Raw genomic sequence first — 20858 nt, 5'->3', positions numbered from 1 at the left:
GCACAAATCCCAACGAAGTATCAAAGAGAAAAAAAAAAAAAAAGAAAATAATATTACTTTCTATTAATAAACCTGCGGTGTCTATCTGGTCTGTGTCTGCCTGTCTGTTCTTGCTTAGCAGTTAGTTATCGATAGGGATGGATGGATGGGTTTTTCGCCGGTGTGTGGTAGGCTGGATGCATGTCGGTATCTGCTTGGAATGCTGGGAAATCGGGCTTAACGTGGTTTTGGTTTGTTGACCGGGCGATCGGGGGTGCATGGTTGGGTGCTCGGGCGTTGTGAAGGGGAAGATCGGTTTTGTGATATATGCCCTTTCCGTCTTCTATTTTTATTATTCAATTCTTCAGTTCATGTTTCTTCCCTTTTATGCTTGATCTTTCGTAAGGAAATCTTGTATAAGCCTTATTATTTTAAGAAATTGTAAGATGGGATAATAAGCTGCAACTCCCGCCCATCAGCTGAAGAGTTGTGCAAGTAACACAAGCAATCAAGCAAGCAGTAAGTTAAGGTGTGGTGCTGCCGAATGATTCCCATGACCGTATCATACGGTATTGGAAAGTAAGCTGCTTGCTTTGTGTGGCAAACGCCAAAACCTAGTGGGTGCCTAAGGTGTCAAAATGATAGCATCCAGCGTCATTGCTTTGGCTAAACCATTCACTACTACTACAATGATGATGAGCATTGAAGATAGATAGTAGGCAGAAGAGAAAGAATCTGCGATGCATTTCCTGATATAACACATCATTTCTCATTTCTTAATCAACATATGATTTTACTGGGTGATATAAGCGCTTAGGATAGCGTCTCGCCACGGACAATGTCATCCCAAGGTAGAAGCAGGAAGCGCCAGTGCGAGCCTGAGCGACAAGATCTTGGTCACTTACTTACCAGACTAGTTAACTACACAGTACTACTAGTCCGTTAGTCAGTAATGTTCAATGAAAGAGGGTTGGTTATTTACCCCCAATGATACCACTCTTGGCCTAGTGACATCCTTGGCTCCGGTGGCCGTCGCCGCCTTGACCCGATGGAGCGGAGATTCCGCGTCAAGATGTACCTCTGGTGTATTGTGTAGGCCATAAATGACAATCAATCAGATGGCGCAGTCACTAAGTCTGACTCAAATCACAATGGGGTGATTCATCTTTTCTGTTCAGACGCACATTCCTTTCATTCTTACTAGGGTCTAAGAAAGCTGGGAAAATTATTGACGTGGTTCTAGCCCACACCTACTCTTTTCGCTGCTTGTGTGTTGTTGTGTGGGTTGTTCCGAGTAGTCACTTACAACCCGTTTGGTGTTGGTTCTGGCGGGTGTCCTTACGCCTAAACCCGAACGGTAATTAAAAAAAAAAAAGTGAGAAGGGAAAAAAAAAAAAAAAAGCACCACCAGAGAAGAAAAAAAAATAAAAAAGAAAAAAACCACCACCACCACCACCAACTTTTACCGGCCAAACACCAAAAGGAAAAAATAGGGAACCGAAATCTTTTCCCTCCAAACTTCTCGCCTTTTTTCCTCCCCCCTCTTTTTTTCCCTCTTCTCCCTTTTTCCTCTTTTTCTTTCCCCAGACCCATCGTCGTTGACCACGACGTGATATCTTTCTTGTTCTGTGGTCTTCACTTCTTCCTTCCCCCCTCCCCTCCCCATCTCGCTCGTCTTTTCCGCAGACGACCCAATCTCCCCCCTCTTCGATTCCTTTCCCGTTTCGTGTGGGAATCTTTGGATGTGCGGTTCTAGAGCGTGTTCCTCTTGACTGCGGTAACACACACCCTTGACATCACCCTTGCTCCCCCCTCCGAAAAGCCTCACGCCTTTCTAACGCAATCGTCTTCTTGTCAAAAACAGCCTTACCGTCCTCTCTTACACCCTCTCCTCCCATCTTAAAATCAACTATCAGCGCTTGAACCTTCTTTGCGTATCACCTGTCTAATGAGCTCGATCCCTCCCAAGTCAGGCCTTCAACCTCAAGGACAGAGCACCTCGACTCAGGCCGCCTCCTCCGCACACACTTCCTCTCCTTCAGTGGGTGGGAAATCTTCGCCTCAGGCGCCGGTTCCTACGCCCTCGTCTACCTCGACGACGGCTCCTCGTTCCTACGCCAACGCCACCAAGAAGTCCGCGACGGACTCGACCGCCGCTCCCGTCACCGTGGGCGGCCAGTCGCAACATGGGAAGTCGACTACAGCATCTCCTGTGAGCGGCAAACCCATGCAGCAATCCCAAACCCCCGGCGTCACCATCGTCAATGGCGCCCCGGCCCCGGCCTCCCAGGGCGACCACACTAGAAAGCCTTCCGTGACTATTACTTCCGCTGGCACCTCGGGATACATCCCTAACGGTGGCCAAACCGGTCGTCCGAACAGTCTGCAGTTTGGCTTCGCTGCCAACCAGCAGTCATCCCCCAACATGGGCAATCCCGCTGTCCTGGCTAACCAGCCTCAGTCCGGTCTCGGTGTTACTCCGCCCATGAACCCTCGCGTGACTTCTCCCCAGACTTCGCCTTCTCCCATCCCGCAGCCCGCCTCGAGCGGTGGCCGGCCACCGCCGTCGTCGTATCAGTCTCAGGGCAACGTCCCGAACTTTGGCAGCTTCGGTGACTCTGGTGACAACGTAAGTGGCGAATTTCTTGTGTTTCCTTTCTACGAGCCCATTTTATTCCCCTTTTGGTTCCCTTCATCTTTCCCACATTGAAGAAAAAAAAAATTCTCGTCGAGTGGAAGAAAAGAAGATCAGATCGGGTGGAATTCCCTAGCTAGGAATGGGGCAAATCTTGCGGATCACATCTCTTTTGCTTGGCATTCCGACTGCATACCTACCCTGTGAAATGCTGTGACTAACAATTATGCGCTAGCAACAGATGCGCCCGGCTCCTCAGGCACCCCTTGGTCCTGGCGCTCAGTCGACCCATCTGCGTCGCGAATCCTCCCAGTCGACCCACAGCGACATGAGCAACCACATGGGCGGCGGTCCCGGCGGTCGCGGCGGCTACCACCATCAGGGTGGTCGTGGACGTGGATTCTCGCAGTCGAGCTACCAGGGACAGATCCCCTACTCGCCTAACGCCAGCTTCCGTTCGACCCCCAATCAACCCCGTGGTGGTCCCAACATGGCTCCTCAGTTCCCCAACCAGCCGCGCCCGATGCCCTTCCCCAACTCTCCTCACCAGGCGAGTCGCAGTCCCGCATTGGCCAATGCGCACCCGGCCACTCCTCAGATGAACCAGGTCCCGATGGCCCATCCCCAGATGGCGCCTCAGCCCTACTATGGCCAACCCATGCCCCCTCAACCTGTGAGACCCCATCCCTTGCAAAAGCCTGCACGCCGCGGTGGCGCCTTGAATCGCAGGAAAGGAACATCCCGTGCCCCGGTCCCCCCACGTTCTTCTGCTACCCATAGCCCCCACATAACTCTGCCTCCGAATTTGGCGCCAGAAAGTGGCCATTTTGAACGCTATCTAACCATGATGAAATCAAAGCAGGGATATCCCACCTTCGACCCGAACTACGGCTTCTACCCTGGTTACAACATGAGCGGTGTGCCGTACATGCCCCCGTCGCCGCAGCCTCGCCCGGGCATTCCTTACAACCCTCAGGCCCCGTACATGCAGAACCAGTACCCGGTGCAGCCCGCCGCACAGGCCACAGCTCTGTCTCGTAGCCCGTCTCATTCGAACGATCGGCCCGGGTCGAGCTTGGGTCAAGGTCAGCCCCCGGCTGGCGCTCCTGGCCCCGCTCATGCCCACAATGCCAGCCGTTCCTCCAACAGCCCCGCCCCTCAAAAGTCCTCTTTCGTCATCCCCACGGCCAAGAAGAATGCCGTTGTCATCAAGGATCCTGGCAGTGGTGCCGTGAAGACCTTCGAGAAGGCCCCAGCTTCTCCTGCCCGTGTCACTCCTTCCCCTGTCAAAATTGCCACCCCGACCTCGACTCCCCCCCCGCGTACCGGCAGCAGTGCCGACCACACTCGCACCGATTCCAAGTCCACTAAGACGGATGAGGAAAAGAAGAAGGAGCTGAGAGACGCGGTGCACCAGAAGATTGAGCAGGATAGGATCGAGAAGGAGGAGGCTGAGCGTCGCAAGGCGGAAGAAGAAGCTGCCCAGAAGAAGAAGGAGGAAGAGGAAGAGGCCGCGCGCAAGAAGGCCGAGGAGGATGCGGCTCAAAAGAAGAAGGAAGAGGAGGAAGCTGCACAGAAGAAGGCTGCGGATGAGGAAGCGGCTCGCAAGGGTCTTGAGGACCTGAGCTTGAAGGATAAGCCCTCTGAGACCAAGGCCGAGGAGCCTTCCAAGCCCGCCGCTGCCCCTGCCCCTGCTGACGATGACGATATCGACTACGATGCCATCGAACGCGAGATGGCCGAGATCGAGGCTAAGGAGCGTGCTGCTGAAGAGGCCTACTACGCCAAGAAGAAGGCTGAGAAGGAAGAGAAGGAGCGCAAGGAGAAGGAGGAGCTCGAGGCTTACGAGGCCAACATGAAGAACGCTGAGCGTGAAGCCGAGGCCCTGGAAGAGGCTCGTGCTAAGAAGCGTGAAGAGGAGTCCAAGGATAAGGATCTCTTTGCTTCTCTCAAGAAGGGTGGTTTCCCCGCTACCGAGGCCAGTACTCCTGGAGACAGCGGTGCCGCTACTCCCGCTTCTGACATGTCCATGGGACCTCCTGCGAAGCCTGCCAGTGCCAACAAGCGCGAGAAGCCGGCTGCTCTTAAGCTGGAGACCGCCAAGGCCGTTGAGCCTCCTCAGCCCAGCGCAGCCATGAAGGCTCTGCACTCTGCTCGGTTTGTCGATGATCTCAGCAAGATTACTTACCCTGAATCTATCGCCTCCCCGAACCCCGCGCTGAACGCAAGTGCCCCTGCCGACCGCAAGTTCCACTACAACAAGGAGTTCTTGCTGCAGTTCCAGAGTGTCTTCAAGGAGAAGCCTTCCATTGACTGGGATGCGCGCGTGCGTGAGACCGTTGGTGATAGCGATTCCTCTCGCCCTCAGTCTGCCCGGACGCCCATGATGGGTGGCCGCAATTCTTCGCGCCCTGGTGCCGCCCCCTTCCAGATGGGCAACTTCGGCCAGGCCCCCAGCCGCTCCAACTTGCCTCCTGGTACCACTTCTGCCGAGCGCTTCGCTATGTCGAACGCCGCACGCACTTCTTCCATGGGCAACCCCTTCGGCAACTTCGGACGTCCTGGTCTCGGAATTGGCGCTCCTGGTCTCAGTCGCACCAACTCTGCGAGCGCTATGCACCCCGGCATGCCCTCTTCTCCTCGTGTTGGCTCCAGCAACCGCTCCGGTACGCGGACTGGCAGCAAGCGTGATAAGCAGAACGCCAAGAAGGAGGAGGAAATGGCCAAGTCCATGCCTCTTACCGCTGGAATGGAAGTCAAGGCTCTGCAGGTGTCTTCTACTGGTTGGAAGCCTCGCAGTATTGGCCAAGCCCCTGCTGCTGCTGCTGCTGCTGCTGGGCCTACTCCTGCCGGCTCCGCTTACATGCCTCCGGATATGGTGCAGCGCAAGGTCAAGGCTGCTCTGAACAAGATGACCCCTGAGAACTTCGACCGTATTGCCGGCCAGCTCCTGGAAATTGTCTCTCAGTCCAAAGACGAGACCGATGGGCGTACTCTGCGCCAGGTCATCCAGCTTACATTCGAGAAGGCTACCGACGAGGCCCACTGGGCTTCTATTTATGCCAAGTTCTGTAAGCGCATGCTTGAGAGTATGAGCGCTGAGATCAAGGATGAGAACATCCATGACAAGAATGGCAACGTTGTCGCTGGTGGTAGCTTGTTCCGCAAGTACCTCCTCAACCGTTGTCAGGAGGAGTTCGAGCGTGGTTGGAAGGTCAACCTGCCCCCTAAGCCGGAGGGTGAGACCGAGGAGGCCGCCATGATGTCTGATGAATACTACAAGGCTGCCGCCGCCAAGCGTCGTGGTCTGGGTCTCGTCAAGTTCATTGGTGAGCTGTACAAGTTGGGCATGTTGACGGAGCGTATCATGCACGAGTGTGTGAAGAAGCTTGTCGACTACGAAGGTATGCCTGATGAGGCCGAGGTTGAGAGTTTGACCAGTCTGCTGCGTACCATTGGTGCCAGTCTCGATGTCTCCGAGAAGGGCCACGCCTTCATGAACGCCTACTTCCACCGGATCGGTCTGATGATCCAGACTCCTGGCCTGCCCAGCCGTCTGCGCTTCATGCTGATGGTAAGACCTCGCCACCGCTGTCACACTGGCTTGCGACATCTGCTAACATTCGCATTAGGACATCGTGGATCTGCGTTCCGCTCGCTGGCAGTCTAAGGATGCTGACAAGGGTCCCAAGACGATCCAACAGATCCGTGAAGAGGTACGTATTTGATCTTTCATATGTGTAGGTTGTACCTTTACTGACTATTCAACCAGGCTGCTCGTGCCCAACAGGAAGCCGAGATGGAGCGTCTTCGCCAACAGGCCAACCGTGGTAGCCGCCCCGGCTTGGGTCGTGGCGATGCCCGCAGTTACAGCGGATATGGTAACCAGGCTCCCCCGCAAGACTTCGCGTCTAGCAAGGTCGGCAGTGACGATCTCCGCCGGCTTCGCACCTCTCGTCAAACCAACCAGCCGATGTCTTTCGGCCCCTCCAGCATGCTGGGCTCCCGCAGCAACAGCGGACGGAAGAATCTGGGCCCTGGTGGCAACTTGGTTCGTGGCAGTGATGACAGCGCTGCTAGCAGCCGCACTGGCACTCCTACCGGCAAGAAGGAAGACAAGGAGGCCGCCTCCTCGATCAATGCCTTCAGGTTAGTGAGCCCAGAGTTTATTCTTCCATGAGATGACGCTAATATCTTTCTAGTGCTTTGGCAAGCTTGGAAGACCGTGACAACATGGCCACTTCCCCTCCCTCCAACCCTACCTCTCCTCTGCTGACCAAGTCGCAACCCGCGGTCGAGCGCCGGCCTTCCAAGACCCCGTCCAAGGACGGTGAGGAAGCCTCATAGATTCTGTCGCAATGATAATGAAAAATGATTCCGTTCTTCTGGAAAATTCCTCACTTCTTTTTTGACACCTAGTCACGACCATGTCCGTCATGTGATTTGAAATGAACATTCCTCCCTAATCTTCTCGTCCATGATTTCGGCGAAAACCAAAAAGATCGGTCGCTCATATTATTCCCGTGGAAATAGAGGGGACTTCCGACATTCTCTTGTACAATTCTGTTGCTACGACCCATAACGGAGGTGGGGGTTTCTTGAATCTAGCGAGATAGGTTTGGTTCGCAGGAGTGTCCATGGTGACCTTTGCTATGCCCTTGCTTTTGATCATCCTCTTTTTCCATTATTGCTATCATATCATGTATTGCTCTATGTGTCCTTTTCCTTGCTTTCTTTTTCCATGCATTTTCAATACCCGGAGAGCTTTGACGGTTTCTCCTCTCCGAAGCGACGCTGCAGTTTCTCGATTAAAAAAGAAGCAGAGAACTAGCGTCGACCACCGGGGCGGGACTTGCAGGCTAGCCACGACGTTTTTACTTATGTCATGCGAGAGACAAGTTTTAGTAGTCACGTTGTTTTATTGCCTCTTTTCTTTCTTTCACTTCTTCATTTGATGCATCTACACTGGGTTTCGGTGTGTTGCTGGCGATAGCTTGCAGTGTCCCTGCAGTTGCTTCTTCCTTTTCTTTCTACTTCCTACTTTCTTAGACAAAATCTCGTTAGAAAAGTTTTTTATTATTTTTTTTTCCCATTATTCTTCCATTCTTCTTGGTCCTTATTCCATCCCATTCTTCCTCTCAATATTCTTCCCAACTCACCTTATTTTCTTGTCGACATCCCGGATCATCGACATACTTTTAAGCGCCCCCCCCCTCTTCATTGTTTTAATATAATAACATCTTGCTTTGATATCTTGGATGAGAGAAGTAGTTGTAGTGCTTGTTGGGATAGTAGTATTCCATTGCTGGATGGCTCTGCCTTTGTAGTATGATAGCTATTGCCCAATTTTCACTCTGGTTCTCATCACCAACCCCTACATTCTCGTTCAACTTTACTTGTTTGTCATAGTAGCTTCAGCATCAGTAACCATGAAGGAGGAGAGAGGAATGTGTAGTTAGTATCTTGTACTTGTTCCCCACCCTTATAGTAAACATAACGATTTATGTCTCTGGGCTTTATCGATAGTGTGTGTATGTATGTATGTCTTCGAGGTAAAGGACTATGAGTGAGTGAGTGAGTGGTAATTAAACTATATCTTAGTTGATATGCTTAGTTTAATTTGATTTGGTTTGAAGAGGCGACGGAGATAGGGAAGATCACTATGTTGAGTGAGATGGTAGTACTGTAGTAGGAATGAACACTTATGATGCTAGTTGAAGCCTTTTAGAGGGGGGAATGGTGCATGCTTGGAAGTAGCTCATATAAGTAGTTTACATTGTTGATTATGATCAGGTAGTTTGATCTATGTATGTATATGTAGGTTATGTATGTGTGTGTGTGCACTGGCGTGCTTGCGCTCTATTGACTCGACAACTCGCTAAGTGAACAAGATGAAATATGTATGTGAATTGAAAGATCATTCGGGGACCATCATAGTGTCGCCCCTAGCAGCATCCACGCTGCTTGAAGCGTGTTGCTTTCTTGAAATTGTCTTTTGCCAAGTGAGCATCGGCCCATCATGCTGTGATAGAACCCCGAGGTGTTCTCAGGTGACAGCTGTTGGACAGTCTCACGTGCAATGAAGGGCTTGGTTGCCTATTATCTTCAAACATGTGATCTGTGAGTATGTGTGGGTTGATGGGCGTAACGACCCAAAGTATTTGTTACCAGGTTGGTGTTCGGTATACCTCTTCTCGCTCAATCATCTTGCTTTTCTGTGCCGCCTGGAGGAGTGTCTTCGGTTACGATAAGAGGGACATTCATGCTGGACGTAAATGCGCCTGCATCGACCTCAGACAATCCAGGGACCTCTTGCGTCTCAGACGGCTGTTTTGGCGACAAAGTTCCGTCGCTGTGATTCTCCTCGTGCGATACGGTAGGCTCATCATCTGACCCAGTGTCGATCTCGGAGTTCTCCACGCTCCCGCCAAGAGGGCTACGGGAAGCAGCATCAGGTGAGCCCAAGGGCGAGGGAGACTCGTCATGACTGACGCTGCTTCGCTCCGAAGTGGAGAGCGAGCTCCGTGAGTGAGTGTATGTCGAAGGCAGACCGAGAGCAGCGGCCACGGCAGCCTCCTCGTCAGGCAGCTTTGACACACTGCTGTCTCTGCTGGAGCTTCTATCGAAGATGTGGCTCCCTCGTCGCTCACTCATTTCCAGTATATTATTGTAGTTGCGCCTGGTGGGGTCTGCGAGACGCTTCTTTTTCTTCTTCTCCCTCTTGGTTGTAGGTCGCACCACAATAACAGGAATCGGCGATTGCTGTAAGCAGTACTTCGAGACGGAGCCTGGCAGCAATCCTTGCATGCCACCTAGATTACGGCCCCTCGTGCCCACGATGAGGATAGCGGGTTCGTAGATCCTGATCATGCGTTGTATGATGTCCTGAACCTTGCCGACCGCCAACTCCAGAACCAAGCTGATCGCTTTCTCATTCTGGGTGTTCTTCTGAATCACTTGTTCGAACAGCTTCTCCGCTTCCTTCCGGTATTTTCCCGCCTCGACTGCGGCATCACTCGCGATACTAGAGTCCTTTTCCACCGCACGGAGACAGACGATCTCGTCGCCATCATCCACCAGCTCATCGATGAGCCACTCGAGCGCGAAATCAGAATAATCGTTCTGATCTGTACCGCAGAGAAATGTCCGACTGCGCCGCGTGCTCTGGTACCCTTTGTGTTTGTAATTCAGTGTCAAGGAGAAATCTGCCGCGTCGGGATTATCAAATGTATCGAAGGAGACGCCCCGTTCGTAGGTCCTTAGCAGCCACCGTATTAGCGATAATGTCAACGAGGACCAGGACGTATCAGCACTTACTTGGGCGGAGGAGGGGATGGACCGCGGCTAACCGCAGCAGTAGCAGGTCTAGCCTCCCTCTCCGTAGGCACCTGGGAAGGCGAACGCCTGCGATCCGAGACGCTTGCCGAGCGACTGGGAGGCAGGGATTCGGAACCGCCGATATTAAATGAGATAGATTTCCTCCTAGAGTCTCCACGTGAAGCTCGCGTGGTGGAAGCGGTTCTGGGACGGCCAGGGAGTGGCTCGTTGCCGTCCAGTGAAGGAAATGACATGACGAAAGGAAATGCGCCCGGGTGGGTTTGGGAGTGAGGGGGTGGAAGAGAGGTTGTGGTGGTGGTGGTACTTCTTATCGGAGATTATGTTGTTTGATGATGTAGCCTGGTTGTAAAGAATAGAGACTGACAAGCGGAGAATAACAAAGTTAAAGTTAAGAGTTGCTCAGCCACCGTGAAGCTCCAGACGTTCTGCCAGTGGTACGATGCGCAAGACGCAGACCATGGTTTGGCGGTACAGAGTATCGGGGCTTATCAGGATAGAGCTCCCCGGGCAGGTTATGCTTGGATGGTGAGCTCCAGGGGGGGGGGGGGACTGGCTAGGGAGGCTCGGGTGGATGCAGGTAGATGGATAGATGGATAGATGATAGCTCAGTCAGTGAGAGGATGGAAGGAAGCAGAATGGAGAATGGAGAAGTGGGATGGTCACTCGGAGCGGAAGCCGGAAGAGGAATGAGAAGCAGCACAAAAGCCGGAAAGGAGAGGAGATCCTCCAAAGCGGGGCAGGGCGGTGAGGAGGGGTTTACTCAATGATGTTATAACTGACAAGATAGTTAGTTAGTTTGTTACTTGGACAGTATGGCAGTATGGCTTGGTTTGACTAATGCATCCACGGGACAGAGTCATTGGCACACAGGAGGACAAGCATCTGGCAAGTTAGTAAACAGTATTTGCTATCAGACAACACCACCAGCTACTAAACTACCCCTCTCTTTTACTCCTCTCCTCCTCCCTCCGGCAAAACGTTCTATACACAACCCTCCTGAATGGTCAATTAAATATCGCGACATCAAGAAAAATTACTATCACGGAGAAAAATCCAATAATACCAAACAAATATCTGCCCAACTACTACGTACGCTGTATCCCCCCTCGCAACGCGAATTAAACTAACCATTTGCCCCATCATGAGGGAAATAAATTCTCCTATCTAGAGTAAAATATGAATAAATAGTCTGATTCTGACTGACCCACATCAACGGCGACTTAATTCTCTTTTTCTTTTTTTCTTCAGGGTCTAGTCTAGTTCAACCATGAGTGCAAAATTTTTCGGAGAGACCGGCAAAGACTCTACCAGAAAGTTCACATGATCGGAGAAGCCCCAGACATTTCTCTTGTGATGGGATACCCATGGATATCCGTCACCCGAAACTTCCGGGCAAGGAACGGACGGGATAAGAGTACAAAGTAGACTTTTTCAAGGAACACCACGGGAAACCCTCCTCCCTCACCAAACAAGCAAGTAAATGAAAGTTGTTGAAGGTCAGGATCGGCAGTGATGATCCGCCGGGCGGGATCGATCGCCCATGTGATGCATCACGGGGCGGTGTGCTCAATGACTAGTTGACAAGTTGGGGTCTGGATGGAGATAGATACATAGCAGAGGGAGAAAAAGTGTAGCTGAGGAGTGGATTGGATGGCGCGGGCGATCGGCACTGCCATCCCGGTTCTGGCCCAGCGGAGTTGAGACGGCGAAGTGTCGGACTTGCACAATCACAGTCGTCGCCCAATGTCTTCTTCATTTCAGGCGAGAGGCCTAACCTTGACTGACTAGTAGTCGCAGATCCAAGAAAGTGGAGACCAGGTACGGACTAAACATCCATCTATCAATCGGCTATTGGCGGCCATGTGGGCTGGTCTTTAATCTACGGTGAAGATCAAATCTCATCAGGAAGGTGTTGTTGATGATGAGCATATCTCTCTATCTACTTTATCTATTGGTATTATTATGGAGTATTATGGGGAGTTGGTTGGTCTTTCTTGTAATGTGATATTCATTCATCATGGGGTTTCATCTCATATTGCCTCCGAAGAGGACAAGCAAAAAAAATAATGTTCTCGACCGTCTATCCCAGCGGCCTAACTGTGGGGACCATATCGATCCAAGAAAGGAAAAATCAAAGAGTAGAGAATCACTGCCCAAGCGCTCGGGCATGCAAAAACAGTAGATGGGGATGCGATCTCGAACAATGCAAAACAGTAGTCTCCAAAACAGAATGCCCAACCAAAGAATTCCTTTTATCTTGTCGCAGAATAAAACGCCGGACCCGCTATGATGGTGGCGACTCGCCCAAAAACATAATCAACCTTTCCAGAACAATTCATCAATAAATGGGGGTATCACGTATGGTACATTGACGTGGTCGTCAATTGGCAGGGCACAGTCAGTACGCCTCGATAATTGTGCTGCGTGCCTGGCCAGGGACGTAATACCCATTGTCAAGATCCGTAGGGGAGAGGGGGATCTCTGTGGTTTGAGGTTCCTTCTCGTTGAATGTTTCAAGTGTCGGTTGGGGAGGCGACGGGGGCATGGTGTCGTCTTCTGATTCCCCATCCGAGTCCGACAGCAAGTCGGGAGGGGTTTGTCGGGAGGGTGAGCGGGTCAAGGTCAAGTCCTCCAAATCTTCCGCGTCATCGTATTCAAAGTCCGAGTCCGAGTCGGAATCGTAATCCTCCTCCACTTCCTTTTCGGTGATGATGGCGACAGGTGACGGGGCCCGCCGACGCACGGGGGTGTAGATGTGAGATTCATCTTCATATTCATCTTCATCATAGTCGGAGTCGGAGTCGCTGACATCGGAGTCGGCGTCGGAGAGGTCTTCGGGATCCCAGTCTTCCTCGGGGTCTTCGACCACGGTTTCTGCCCATTGGATGTGTCGGGATTCTGAACCTTGCGAAGAGGTCTTGGTCACTCCGCTGACGGTTTGGTTGAACCAACGTTCTTGTTCTCTTTCGGCATCGGCCAATTCCAGCATGAGGGAATCCAGAAGGTTGGCATGGCCAACTAGGAGGCGGAGGTCATGGTCTGCCCGCGAAGCTTCCCGGGTGAGCTTCTTGCGGGCGGTGTGGGCGAGGTAGTATGTTTGAGTGATGCTCATTTTCTTTTGTTGGCGTCTCCGCACGAGAGAGGTGAAGTAGGAACTGGGAGTGATGGTGGAAGCGGAGGTCGAAAGGGGGGAGGGAGAGGTAGAAGTAGAAGTAGAAGTAGAAGTAGAAGAAGAGCGAGAGGCCATGGTGCCAAAAAAAGTGTCCGGGAGGACCGTGTTGATGTGCTTATGAGCTCAATGCCAAAAGGTGACTCGTTCGCTCTGCGCGGTGACTCAGGCAGCCTTCCCTTTTCCGGCGGCCGCTCAGGCTGGGGGCCAATCAGCGGGTGGAGAGATCGCGGGGCGGTGAGTCAAGGTTGACTGCAGGCGGATCAATAAATCACGACGCCTTATCTTGGGGCGCGACTACGCTTTGATCCGCTTTTTTTCGTTTCCGGCGTCAAAAATGGGAAATGGGAAAATAGATAGTTTCCCTGCACTATGTCGGCGCAAAAAATGGATGGGCGCGACCAGACCAGCGATGCGTCGTCCGTTCCTGGCTCCTTCAGGCGTCTCCACTGGTTGTCTGTTCAACAACAGGCAGGATGAGGCAGCAGTAGTGGCGGGGAAAGCGGATGTGTTGGAGGTATGTGGTTTGAGTAATGTCCTGTGTGCGTATGTAGGATGGTGCACAGCAGTACTAGAGTCGGTCTGAGGTGGTCACCCTAAAGCGATGGGAGTGTATGTAGTATGTATGTGGAGGAAGGAAATAGGTACTGTGTATGTACTTGAGTAAACCTGTGTAGGGAAAGAAAAAAGTGATCAACCGGGAGACAGGGACCAATTTAATATGATATATCCACTTTCTAGGCTGATAATTTTTTCCTGCTGATTTCTTTTTTCGTTACTCAGTGTTTTCTCTGTTTTTCTAATCCTATCTCCATTATTAACCTTAGTTTATTTTTTTTACCTTTTTTTTCTCACGCACCGGGGTTTAGAAGGGATATGGAATCGGACCTTCGGAGGCAGAAACCATCGATGCCCATCCGTGGATCGGAAGGAGGGTGCCGGATCCACCAGGGCCAATTTCCCTCGCTCGAAAAGGCAACTGTTAATTCACCGCCCCTCGCCAGACCCAATCATCACTCCTAAAAATGAGTCACGGCCAGGCTCCGCCCGCTAACTCCGTGTGGACGATCACCGCTCAGCCCAGCCCAGCAAAGAAAAATAGAATTATTTGGGATGAAAATAAAAAAAAACCCTGGACGGGGCGTCGGATGACCAATCTTTCCGCGCCGTTATTTCCGGCTGACGGGAGCTTCTAAGCCTAGAAAATTCCAGCAGATGCCCAGTCATCGCTCGCTCCGTCTCATGCCAGACTCCCCAATTACTAACTGTACTTACTCCCTTTCTCCCATCATCCGTGAAGGTTGCTATTTCCACGGGACCAAAGGGGCCAGCTGGTTCTGAATGAGCCGCCTAGGGTCAATGCGCCAGCTCGTCATACCTACTCACTGTGTAGTCTGTAGTAATGACACTTCTGTCCGCTTTGAAATCAGCATCCTCGATTCATAAGCTCGCGGTGCAGAACCAGGAGTCCCCTAACTTGGCCAGCCTCACTACTGCAATAGGTCTAGTCGACGACACCAGTCACATCCCCACCCTCGGGGACAACGACGTTCCCGAGCGAGATGTATACCAAGTGACCAACCGTGGAAGTAGACGCGTATTCCGGTCGCGCAGAATAATAATCAGCAAGCAGCATGCACTCTGATTGTGACCCGAGGGATAACAAGAAAGTTTACGGCGTCGAGCGTATTCGTCTGGCAAGCAAGAGCATTGACATTGACCCAAGTGCGTGCACTGCACTAGCTAATGCTAATACAATTGGGGAAAGGGATTGATTGACCTGTGCACGGAAGCAGTAATCCCGGGCGGTGGTCAATAATTCGCGAGGGCCGAGGCGCGTGTACCTTGGGAGGTTAACTAGCCAAGCGAATACGACGACGGGCACGGAGTTATGCCTACTTCCTTCCTTTCCTATCTTACCTACTTACATTTGCCTGCTTTTGCTCACTCCCTTGATACCTCCGAATTCGCTGAATGGATTGGATATCGCGTACTGTATGGAGTACGCGTGCATAATCTCGCTTCCTTTCTTTCTGTCTGGCAGCCTTTGCAAAGCCCACGTAAGCCAGCCAGGACTCGGCGATGAAGTTCCCACAGGCTGCCACATTTCACGCCTCTAATTGATCAGTGCCTACAAGGTACAAGTAATCAGTTTGTATCTGCCTGCTAAGCCGACTAGTAGTAGAGTCCGGGGAAGTCTGCCTGCCCATCACAATATGATAGGCGTGTGCGCTTTGTCTGCCTGTGCGGAGAGCCGCACGTCCAAGCCAGGCTTGGCAAAGTATCCCTGATCGCGTAGGGAGGATCAAGGGCACCACCGCAAAAATTGGGTAGCTAACTAACTTACCGAGTTGGGCTATTTGTGTTGATTCCATCTGTGAGGGTTGACCGCTAGCGACAAACGTGTCCTTGCTCTTGGCGACGCCCTGCTTGCCTGCCTGCCTCCGCCTCCGCAGTACTTGATGATCACCCCCTGGCTGGCTGAGTACGTATTAGGAGATGGCTGTGTTTCGCGAGGTCGTCTCGCTAACTGGGAAAGTATGGGGGCGGAAATCGTACGTAATCGTGTTGAGGGGGCTGGATTATCATGAAGATAATCAACGTGCTGGTCTTGGTTTGCTATCAGTTAATCTGTCGTCTATCTAAAACCTCACACTTATCTACTAGTATCTACACAGCCTCGATGGGGACTTCTGTGGGGAGCAGCAGACTAGTCAGCAACTATCGTGGCTAGTGGGTCATGTGATACTATCAGTTGATGATCGAGTCTGTTTCCTTAAAGAGAACAGAGCTGAGAACAATAATCTCACCCCTCAATAACCAAATAATAGTAATAAACATTCTTAGAAGAGACGATCGCAATTCCCTCGTACAGAATGAATTGTCTGGATCGAGCCAGTTTCAGCAACCAGTCCATGATGAAAACGCCCAGCGTGTCAAGGAATGTCACTGTGTTCCCTCAAACCACGTCTGGATCCAGCCGGTGGGGCAAAAAAGGGAGGAGAGAGAAAGAGAGAATCTGACATGGCATTCAGCTCTCCCCGAAACAGAAATACGAGGGATGGGACCTGACGGAGATCTCCTACCAAGTGCCTGATTCAGCCTGTCTGCATTTAGCTAGTTAACTGCTCGAGGCTTGCTCGTGAAGGTTAATCAGCCAAAGCTTACTCAAGCCAGGGAAGGACAATGAATGTTAACCACATCAACCACCTCTCTGGACTCGTTAGTATCTTCACACCCGCAACCACTGCCTCGGGGCGTCCGGGAGGGCGCTACCGCTGTCATGGCTTCAGGCTGCCAGCGCCCATACTTGGTCCCTACCTGTATAGCAACACCGGAACTTTGTTTACTGCCACACCCTCGCTCCAGCAAAGGACTGTGCAGACGGGGAGTCCAATGACAGGAGTCCACATCATTCCTTGACTCGCTCGTATCAACCTGACCTTGCAAACAATGATCTTGACATTCATATTGGCCACACTGACATCTCCATCATCATCATCATCATCACCACCATCATCATGATAATACAGACGGTCTGATCCGCCACGACTGTTGATTCTAGAACAAACACATATCATTTTCCTATTCACGTCCAGATACTATCTCTCGATGATGATCAACACACAATAGAATAGAGAGAGCCAGGTCTGGATTGATCCTGATTGACGTCACGACATCAGATCCCTACAAATCCAACAAACATTACGAAGCAGAAAGTGTTGACCTCATATCCCGACCACTTCACCTAACTAATCACCCCCAGATTTATCATCCATCACCTAACCATCCCCAGGAATAACAACAGCAGCAGCAGTGGTCCTCGTATCCCTACGGGGTCCCCATTTTCGAAACACTATCTTGATTTGAAACTATATTAACCACAACCTTAACTTCTGACAAAACTGACAGAAGCATTAATAATCACTCACTCCCTCTCTTCATCCATGGTAATACACACCACTGCAAACCTACTCACCTATTTACCCCATAACTGGAATAATAGTAACTAAAGTATATCGGACATAACCTAACTCCATCCCCGTAATTCCTAATCCCTATCTACCCAGCACAACCAACCCACTTACGCGTCGCCGACAAGGAAAGGGAGTCAGAAGAACGGGATATCGGCGATTCGCACTCCCAACCTCCGACCGACACGCAACAGCAGCAGCAAAGGATACGCCGGAACCGGAAAACCAAAACCACCAACCCCGTGATCTGACCCATGGTTCAATTCATCCCCTAATATCCACTAATCAATCAGAAATCACCATGTGAAGAATGAATCACTCGGATACTCGGAATTATTTAAATCTTTTTCTTCAGCCTTGTAGTCGGATCGGGATGTTTTACCTAATTCTTTTCTTCCTTTTTTTTTTCTGCCGGTTTTATTTTTCACTTGGGTTTTATAATCCCGGGATCTGGGAATTTTTGATTAGTAGAGATGACTTTTTACGGAGTTGATCTTTCGGGCCGAGGGTGGGCTTTGGTATGGATTTCAACATACTGATTGAGTGATATTGTGATTGATTAGCGATCTCGTGATGAGTGATGATTGAGGCTTGAGGCTTGATACTGGATGAGTCATTCCCATTCATTCATTCATTCATTCTTTCTTTTCGTTTTGGTTCCGGTTTTCGCGTGGTGGGCTAGATACCTACTCCGTAGATAGGGGGATAATGTGCGATTATCGTCGATAGTAGTACACCCTATGCATCTCAGTTGATGTTGTTGGTGGTGTTTAAGGGATTTACTTGCGCGTGACAGTCGGAACTGAGTGGGTAGGTGGGTTGATAGGTGGCGATGTGATTAAGGGTCCTGGTTACATAAAATGTAGTGGACTGAGTGGATGCATGCATGCATGCATAATCAATTGTGTATCGTTTCATATATTATGCTTGAACAAGTAGTAGTAGTAATGCACAGCACGTTAACGCCTCACATGTATGGTGGGCTCTTGCCACCCAGCGGAGTTGGGGATTAGATCCCCGGCGCTGCCGAGGAACATGGCAATATCAGCAGTGTTAGACTGTTAGTGTTATATTGTGGAGATATTCTTCAATCCGATCGATAGAGATTATGCAGGGAAGGCTTATGTTATGACATGCAATGCATTCCTGCAGTTCATACTTGAACTACAATGGATACATGCCGAGAACACTACACGCCCACCGGGAGGCAGTTATGCTCATACATGCTGAATAGCTGTCAATCATGCGTAAACAAGTTCCCCAAGTCGGAGCTCTTCTTCCTGATCCACCGTTTCCACCACCACTCTGGCCTCCGTCCCTGCTCGTCGGGCTCCACTAAATCACATGGCAAGAGTATCGCATGATCGAGCGCATGTGGTAGACCACGATGGCGGCCACGCACCTGCATCGCAATGACAATCACTTTGGACAAGCCATTGAATTCCCGACACAGACTCGTCTCCGTACCAGGGTATCCCATGGACAATCCCACAGTACCGTATGCAGACACAATCTCAAATAGGATTGGGAAGAGGGAGAACGCAATGTCCGTTCGATTCTCCTGCAGACGTTTCCCCTCGGCGACGGCAACGAAGAAAAACCCTAGCATGACAAACCACAAATCGAATCCCAGCTGACGCTGGATATGAGCGCCTAGGGAGTCGGATTGGTGCGGCTTGTCATGCTCGTCGTACTCTTCGTTGTAGATGCCGAGGCTGCGTTCTTCATAGACGTTGGTTTTACGCATGGCGATCGCGATGGGGAATGCGGAGATGTACATCATCCCTACGAATGAAACTTGCACGGCGGGGTGGAGAGTACCCAATGAGGCGATGGTGAAGCCGGCGGTACGGGTTGAGGCGATTTGGAATAGCCCATTCACGAGACGGAGGCCGGCTGATATGGGGCTGGGATGGGGGAACTGATGAGGTCATGAGAAAACTGGTTCAGGTGAGGTTTTGTTCTTCTGGGTCAACTCACCTCTTGGAGGGTGTAGAAGATGATCAAGTCTATAGCGTTGATGAGCAGGAGGACTGCGGCTAGTCGCCAGGTCTCGGTGCTAGGAAAGAGCAATGTGAAGCACCGTCGCGGGTGATCCAGAAGAAATTGGAGCTCATCGTGGAGGGGGCTGCCATACGTAGTGAACTGCGATAGTGTCCATATGATGAAGCGGAGCATGCATGGGAACCCGGTATTCCCCAGCACGATGAGAAAGGTCATCACTAGTAGCGGGAACACTGCAGTATTGAACGACCCCATTGAGTTTGGGGTCAGCGTGAATCCCAGATCATTGAAGGCTGAGCCGGCTGTGAAAATAGCCCACCAAGGCCGGCTGAGGCCATTGTCTGCAAGGATCTGACCATAGTGCTTATTAGGTAGGATCCATACCAGAAAGAGCAAAGCTCCCAGCAGGTGAATGACCACATAATAGCAAACGAGGATGACAAACAACGTCTTCAAGGCTCGATACTCAATACCTCCAAGCTCCTCTTTTTGCGCTTCATTCCAATCGGAGTAACTGGCAATCGACGACTGCCACATCAACGATGGCAGCGGCGGCATGTCATTCTGCATCTCGGAGAACGATCGCCGCCGCTGTGGACTATCGATCTCAGGAAAGGAGCGACGCGACCAGGTACCAGAGTATGTCCGTCGATGTTGCTTTACTTCGTGCTCGGCGTCCGTCTCACAAAAGGTGATGTGCGGGCTCATGGAGCCGGTTGCGCCATACTTCCTGCCCCCTGGCGACTCGCTCGGCGAGGCAGTCAAGCTCTCCTCGGTGACTGTCGAAAGTAACGGCGTGTCCTCCGATGGTCTTTCGCGCGAGAATGATCGAGAAGGCCCGTTCTCCACGTCGGCAAGCCTTTGGTTCAGGGTGTTCCGCTGTGCGCGGCACATCATCTTTGCCTCATTGATGGCTCTCTTAAAGCGTTTCCGGAACCAATACAGACGGATCACTACGAGCAGCGAGTGGACAAAGATGACATTGGTGACCATTGACACCACCAACAAGGTGACCTGTTGAACCACATGGAGGCGATTGAGATCTAGCGTGTTGAGGCCGGTCTGTGTAGCTGCGCCGGAGGCGAGAAGCAAGGCATCGACGTAAGATATTCCTCCGGCGCAGTAGAGAATAAGCGACGATAGTAGAGCCCAGGAGATGATGTAAATGTAGTGGTGACAGCGGCGTAGGGGTGACTTGGGATTGTCGACCACGGACTCGCGTGGGGGCATGCGTGAGATGCCTCAGTCGGTCGGGGTAGCTCTTGAGTTAAAATGGCTGAGAAGGAAAACAAAATGGTCTGGTCGGCAGAGTCTCGATTGTTGATTGAAATAAATAGTCCGAGATCGGCTCCTTGCGTGTTGAAAGGAGAGTGGCTATTGGAAGCCGACAAATGCCTCAATGAGCTGCATCACAAGAGTGAGTTGGGCTGGCTTGACTGATCGACCGGTGAATATGTCAGTATCGTCACTGGGAACACAAAAAAGATATATACGGGATGACGACCCACCATTTATTGCCAATTAATCGGGAAGAAACATGTTTGCTTGGGGCAGTGCCCATTTCCGAGACAGCAAGAGGAGTTGCACTGCAGATGGCAAAGACCCAAGTTATGGACGACAATAATCGCTCATACTGACCTCCTTGATTTGCTCAACTTGACACTCTCTTCCCCTCCAGCCACTGACGCACGGTCCATAGTTTGATCAACTCTAACGCATTTATTACAACTAGGGCTGGTTTCAACCCTTGCAGGACTCA

General features: G+C 51.3%; 7 protein-coding genes across 7 annotated transcripts; 2 read left to right on the top strand and 5 right to left on the bottom strand.

Annotated features, from left to right (window-relative positions):
* Positions 1–1786: 1786 nt before the first annotated feature.
* BO87DRAFT_33506 (putative eukaryotic translation initiation factor subunit eIF-4F) lies at positions 1787–7106 on the top strand. Its single transcript, XM_025620472.1, has 5 exons — positions 1787–2608; positions 2856–6188; positions 6247–6330; positions 6387–6763; positions 6817–7106. The coding sequence occupies exons 1-5, from the start codon at positions 1928–1930 to the stop codon at positions 6959–6961; spliced, it is 4620 nt and encodes a 1539-aa protein (XP_025481053.1). The 5' UTR covers positions 1787–1927; the 3' UTR covers positions 6962–7106.
* A 1648-nt stretch (positions 7107–8754) lies between these two features.
* On the bottom strand, positions 8755–10359 carry BO87DRAFT_33523 (universal stress protein family domain protein). Its single transcript, XM_025620483.1, has 2 exons — positions 9932–10359; positions 8755–9872 (listed from the first exon to the last, which is right to left on the bottom strand). Exons 1-2 carry the CDS (start codon positions 10183–10185, stop codon positions 8813–8815), a joined length of 1314 nt encoding a protein of 437 aa, XP_025481052.1. The 5' UTR covers positions 10186–10359; the 3' UTR covers positions 8755–8812.
* A 1578-nt stretch (positions 10360–11937) lies between these two features.
* Positions 11938–13627, bottom strand: BO87DRAFT_375757 (uncharacterized protein). Its single transcript, XM_025623125.1, has one exon. The coding sequence runs from the start codon at positions 13197–13199 to the stop codon at positions 12351–12353; it is 849 nt and encodes a 282-aa protein (XP_025481051.1). The 5' UTR covers positions 13200–13627; the 3' UTR covers positions 11938–12350.
* Positions 13330–13761, top strand: BO87DRAFT_33502 (uncharacterized protein). The gene has a single exon (XM_025620471.1). It carries the CDS (start codon positions 13459–13461, stop codon positions 13705–13707), a length of 249 nt encoding a protein of 82 aa, XP_025481050.1. The 5' UTR covers positions 13330–13458; the 3' UTR covers positions 13708–13761.
* Positions 13762–14837: 1076 nt separating this feature from the next.
* BO87DRAFT_375756 (uncharacterized protein) lies at positions 14838–15727 on the bottom strand. Its single transcript, XM_025623124.1, has one exon. The coding sequence runs from the start codon at positions 15226–15228 to the stop codon at positions 15046–15048; it is 183 nt and encodes a 60-aa protein (XP_025481049.1). The 5' UTR covers positions 15229–15727; the 3' UTR covers positions 14838–15045.
* A 1326-nt stretch (positions 15728–17053) lies between these two features.
* On the bottom strand, positions 17054–17818 carry BO87DRAFT_415218 (uncharacterized protein). Its single transcript, XM_025626673.1, has 3 exons — positions 17632–17818; positions 17478–17545; positions 17054–17376 (listed from the first exon to the last, which is right to left on the bottom strand). Exon 3 carries the CDS (start codon positions 17349–17351, stop codon positions 17184–17186), a length of 168 nt encoding a protein of 55 aa, XP_025481048.1. The 5' UTR covers positions 17352–17376; positions 17478–17545; positions 17632–17818; the 3' UTR covers positions 17054–17183.
* A 202-nt stretch (positions 17819–18020) lies between these two features.
* Positions 18021–20440, bottom strand: BO87DRAFT_375754 (potassium transporter). Its single transcript, XM_025623123.1, has 2 exons — positions 19076–20440; positions 18021–19016 (listed from the first exon to the last, which is right to left on the bottom strand). Exons 1-2 carry the CDS (start codon positions 20327–20329, stop codon positions 18333–18335), a joined length of 1938 nt encoding a protein of 645 aa, XP_025481047.1. The 5' UTR covers positions 20330–20440; the 3' UTR covers positions 18021–18332.
* Between the last annotated feature and the right edge of the window lie 418 nt (positions 20441–20858).

Source organism: Aspergillus neoniger (genome assembly GCF_003184625.1).
Source record: "Aspergillus neoniger CBS 115656 unplaced genomic scaffold BO87scaffold_12, whole genome shotgun sequence".
In the NCBI taxonomy this organism is placed as follows: domain Eukaryota; kingdom Fungi; phylum Ascomycota; class Eurotiomycetes; order Eurotiales; family Aspergillaceae; genus Aspergillus; species Aspergillus neoniger.
The sequence above is the reverse complement of the archived record's forward strand: the minus strand, read 5'-3'. Positions and strand labels throughout refer to the sequence as shown.

Bases quoted from the DNA above. Each gene is read 5' to 3' on its own strand.
- BO87DRAFT_375757 (XM_025623125.1), bottom strand. From the start codon at position 13,199: ATGGCCTCTCGCTCTTCTTCTACTTCTACTTCTACTTCTACTTCTACC.
- BO87DRAFT_33506 (XM_025620472.1), top strand. From the start codon at position 1,928: ATGAGCTCGATCCCTCCCAAGTCAGGCCTTCAACCTCAAGGACAGAGC. The intron at 6,189-6,246 runs GTAAGACCTCGC...CATTCGCATTAG, and splicing joins GTCTGCGCTTCATGCTGATG to GACATCGTGGATCTGCGTTC. The intron at 6,764-6,816 runs GTTAGTGAGCCC...ATATCTTTCTAG, and splicing joins TCCTCGATCAATGCCTTCAG to TGCTTTGGCAAGCTTGGAAG.
- BO87DRAFT_375754 (XM_025623123.1), bottom strand. From the start codon at position 20,329: ATGCCCCCACGCGAGTCCGTGGTCGACAATCCCAAGTCACCCCTACGC. The intron at 19,017-19,075 runs GTGAGTTGACCC...TGACCTCATCAG, and splicing joins TCTTCTACACCCTCCAAGAG to TTCCCCCATCCCAGCCCCAT.
- BO87DRAFT_375756 (XM_025623124.1), bottom strand. From the start codon at position 15,228: ATGTGGCAGCCTGTGGGAACTTCATCGCCGAGTCCTGGCTGGCTTACG.
- BO87DRAFT_33523 (XM_025620483.1), bottom strand. From the start codon at position 10,185: ATGTCATTTCCTTCACTGGACGGCAACGAGCCACTCCCTGGCCGTCCC. The intron at 9,873-9,931 runs GTAAGTGCTGAT...GTGGCTGCTAAG, and splicing joins CCATCCCCTCCTCCGCCCAA to GACCTACGAACGGGGCGTCT.
- BO87DRAFT_415218 (XM_025626673.1), bottom strand. From the start codon at position 17,351: ATGGGTCAGATCACGGGGTTGGTGGTTTTGGTTTTCCGGTTCCGGCGT.
- BO87DRAFT_33502 (XM_025620471.1), top strand. From the start codon at position 13,459: ATGGGAAATGGGAAAATAGATAGTTTCCCTGCACTATGTCGGCGCAAA.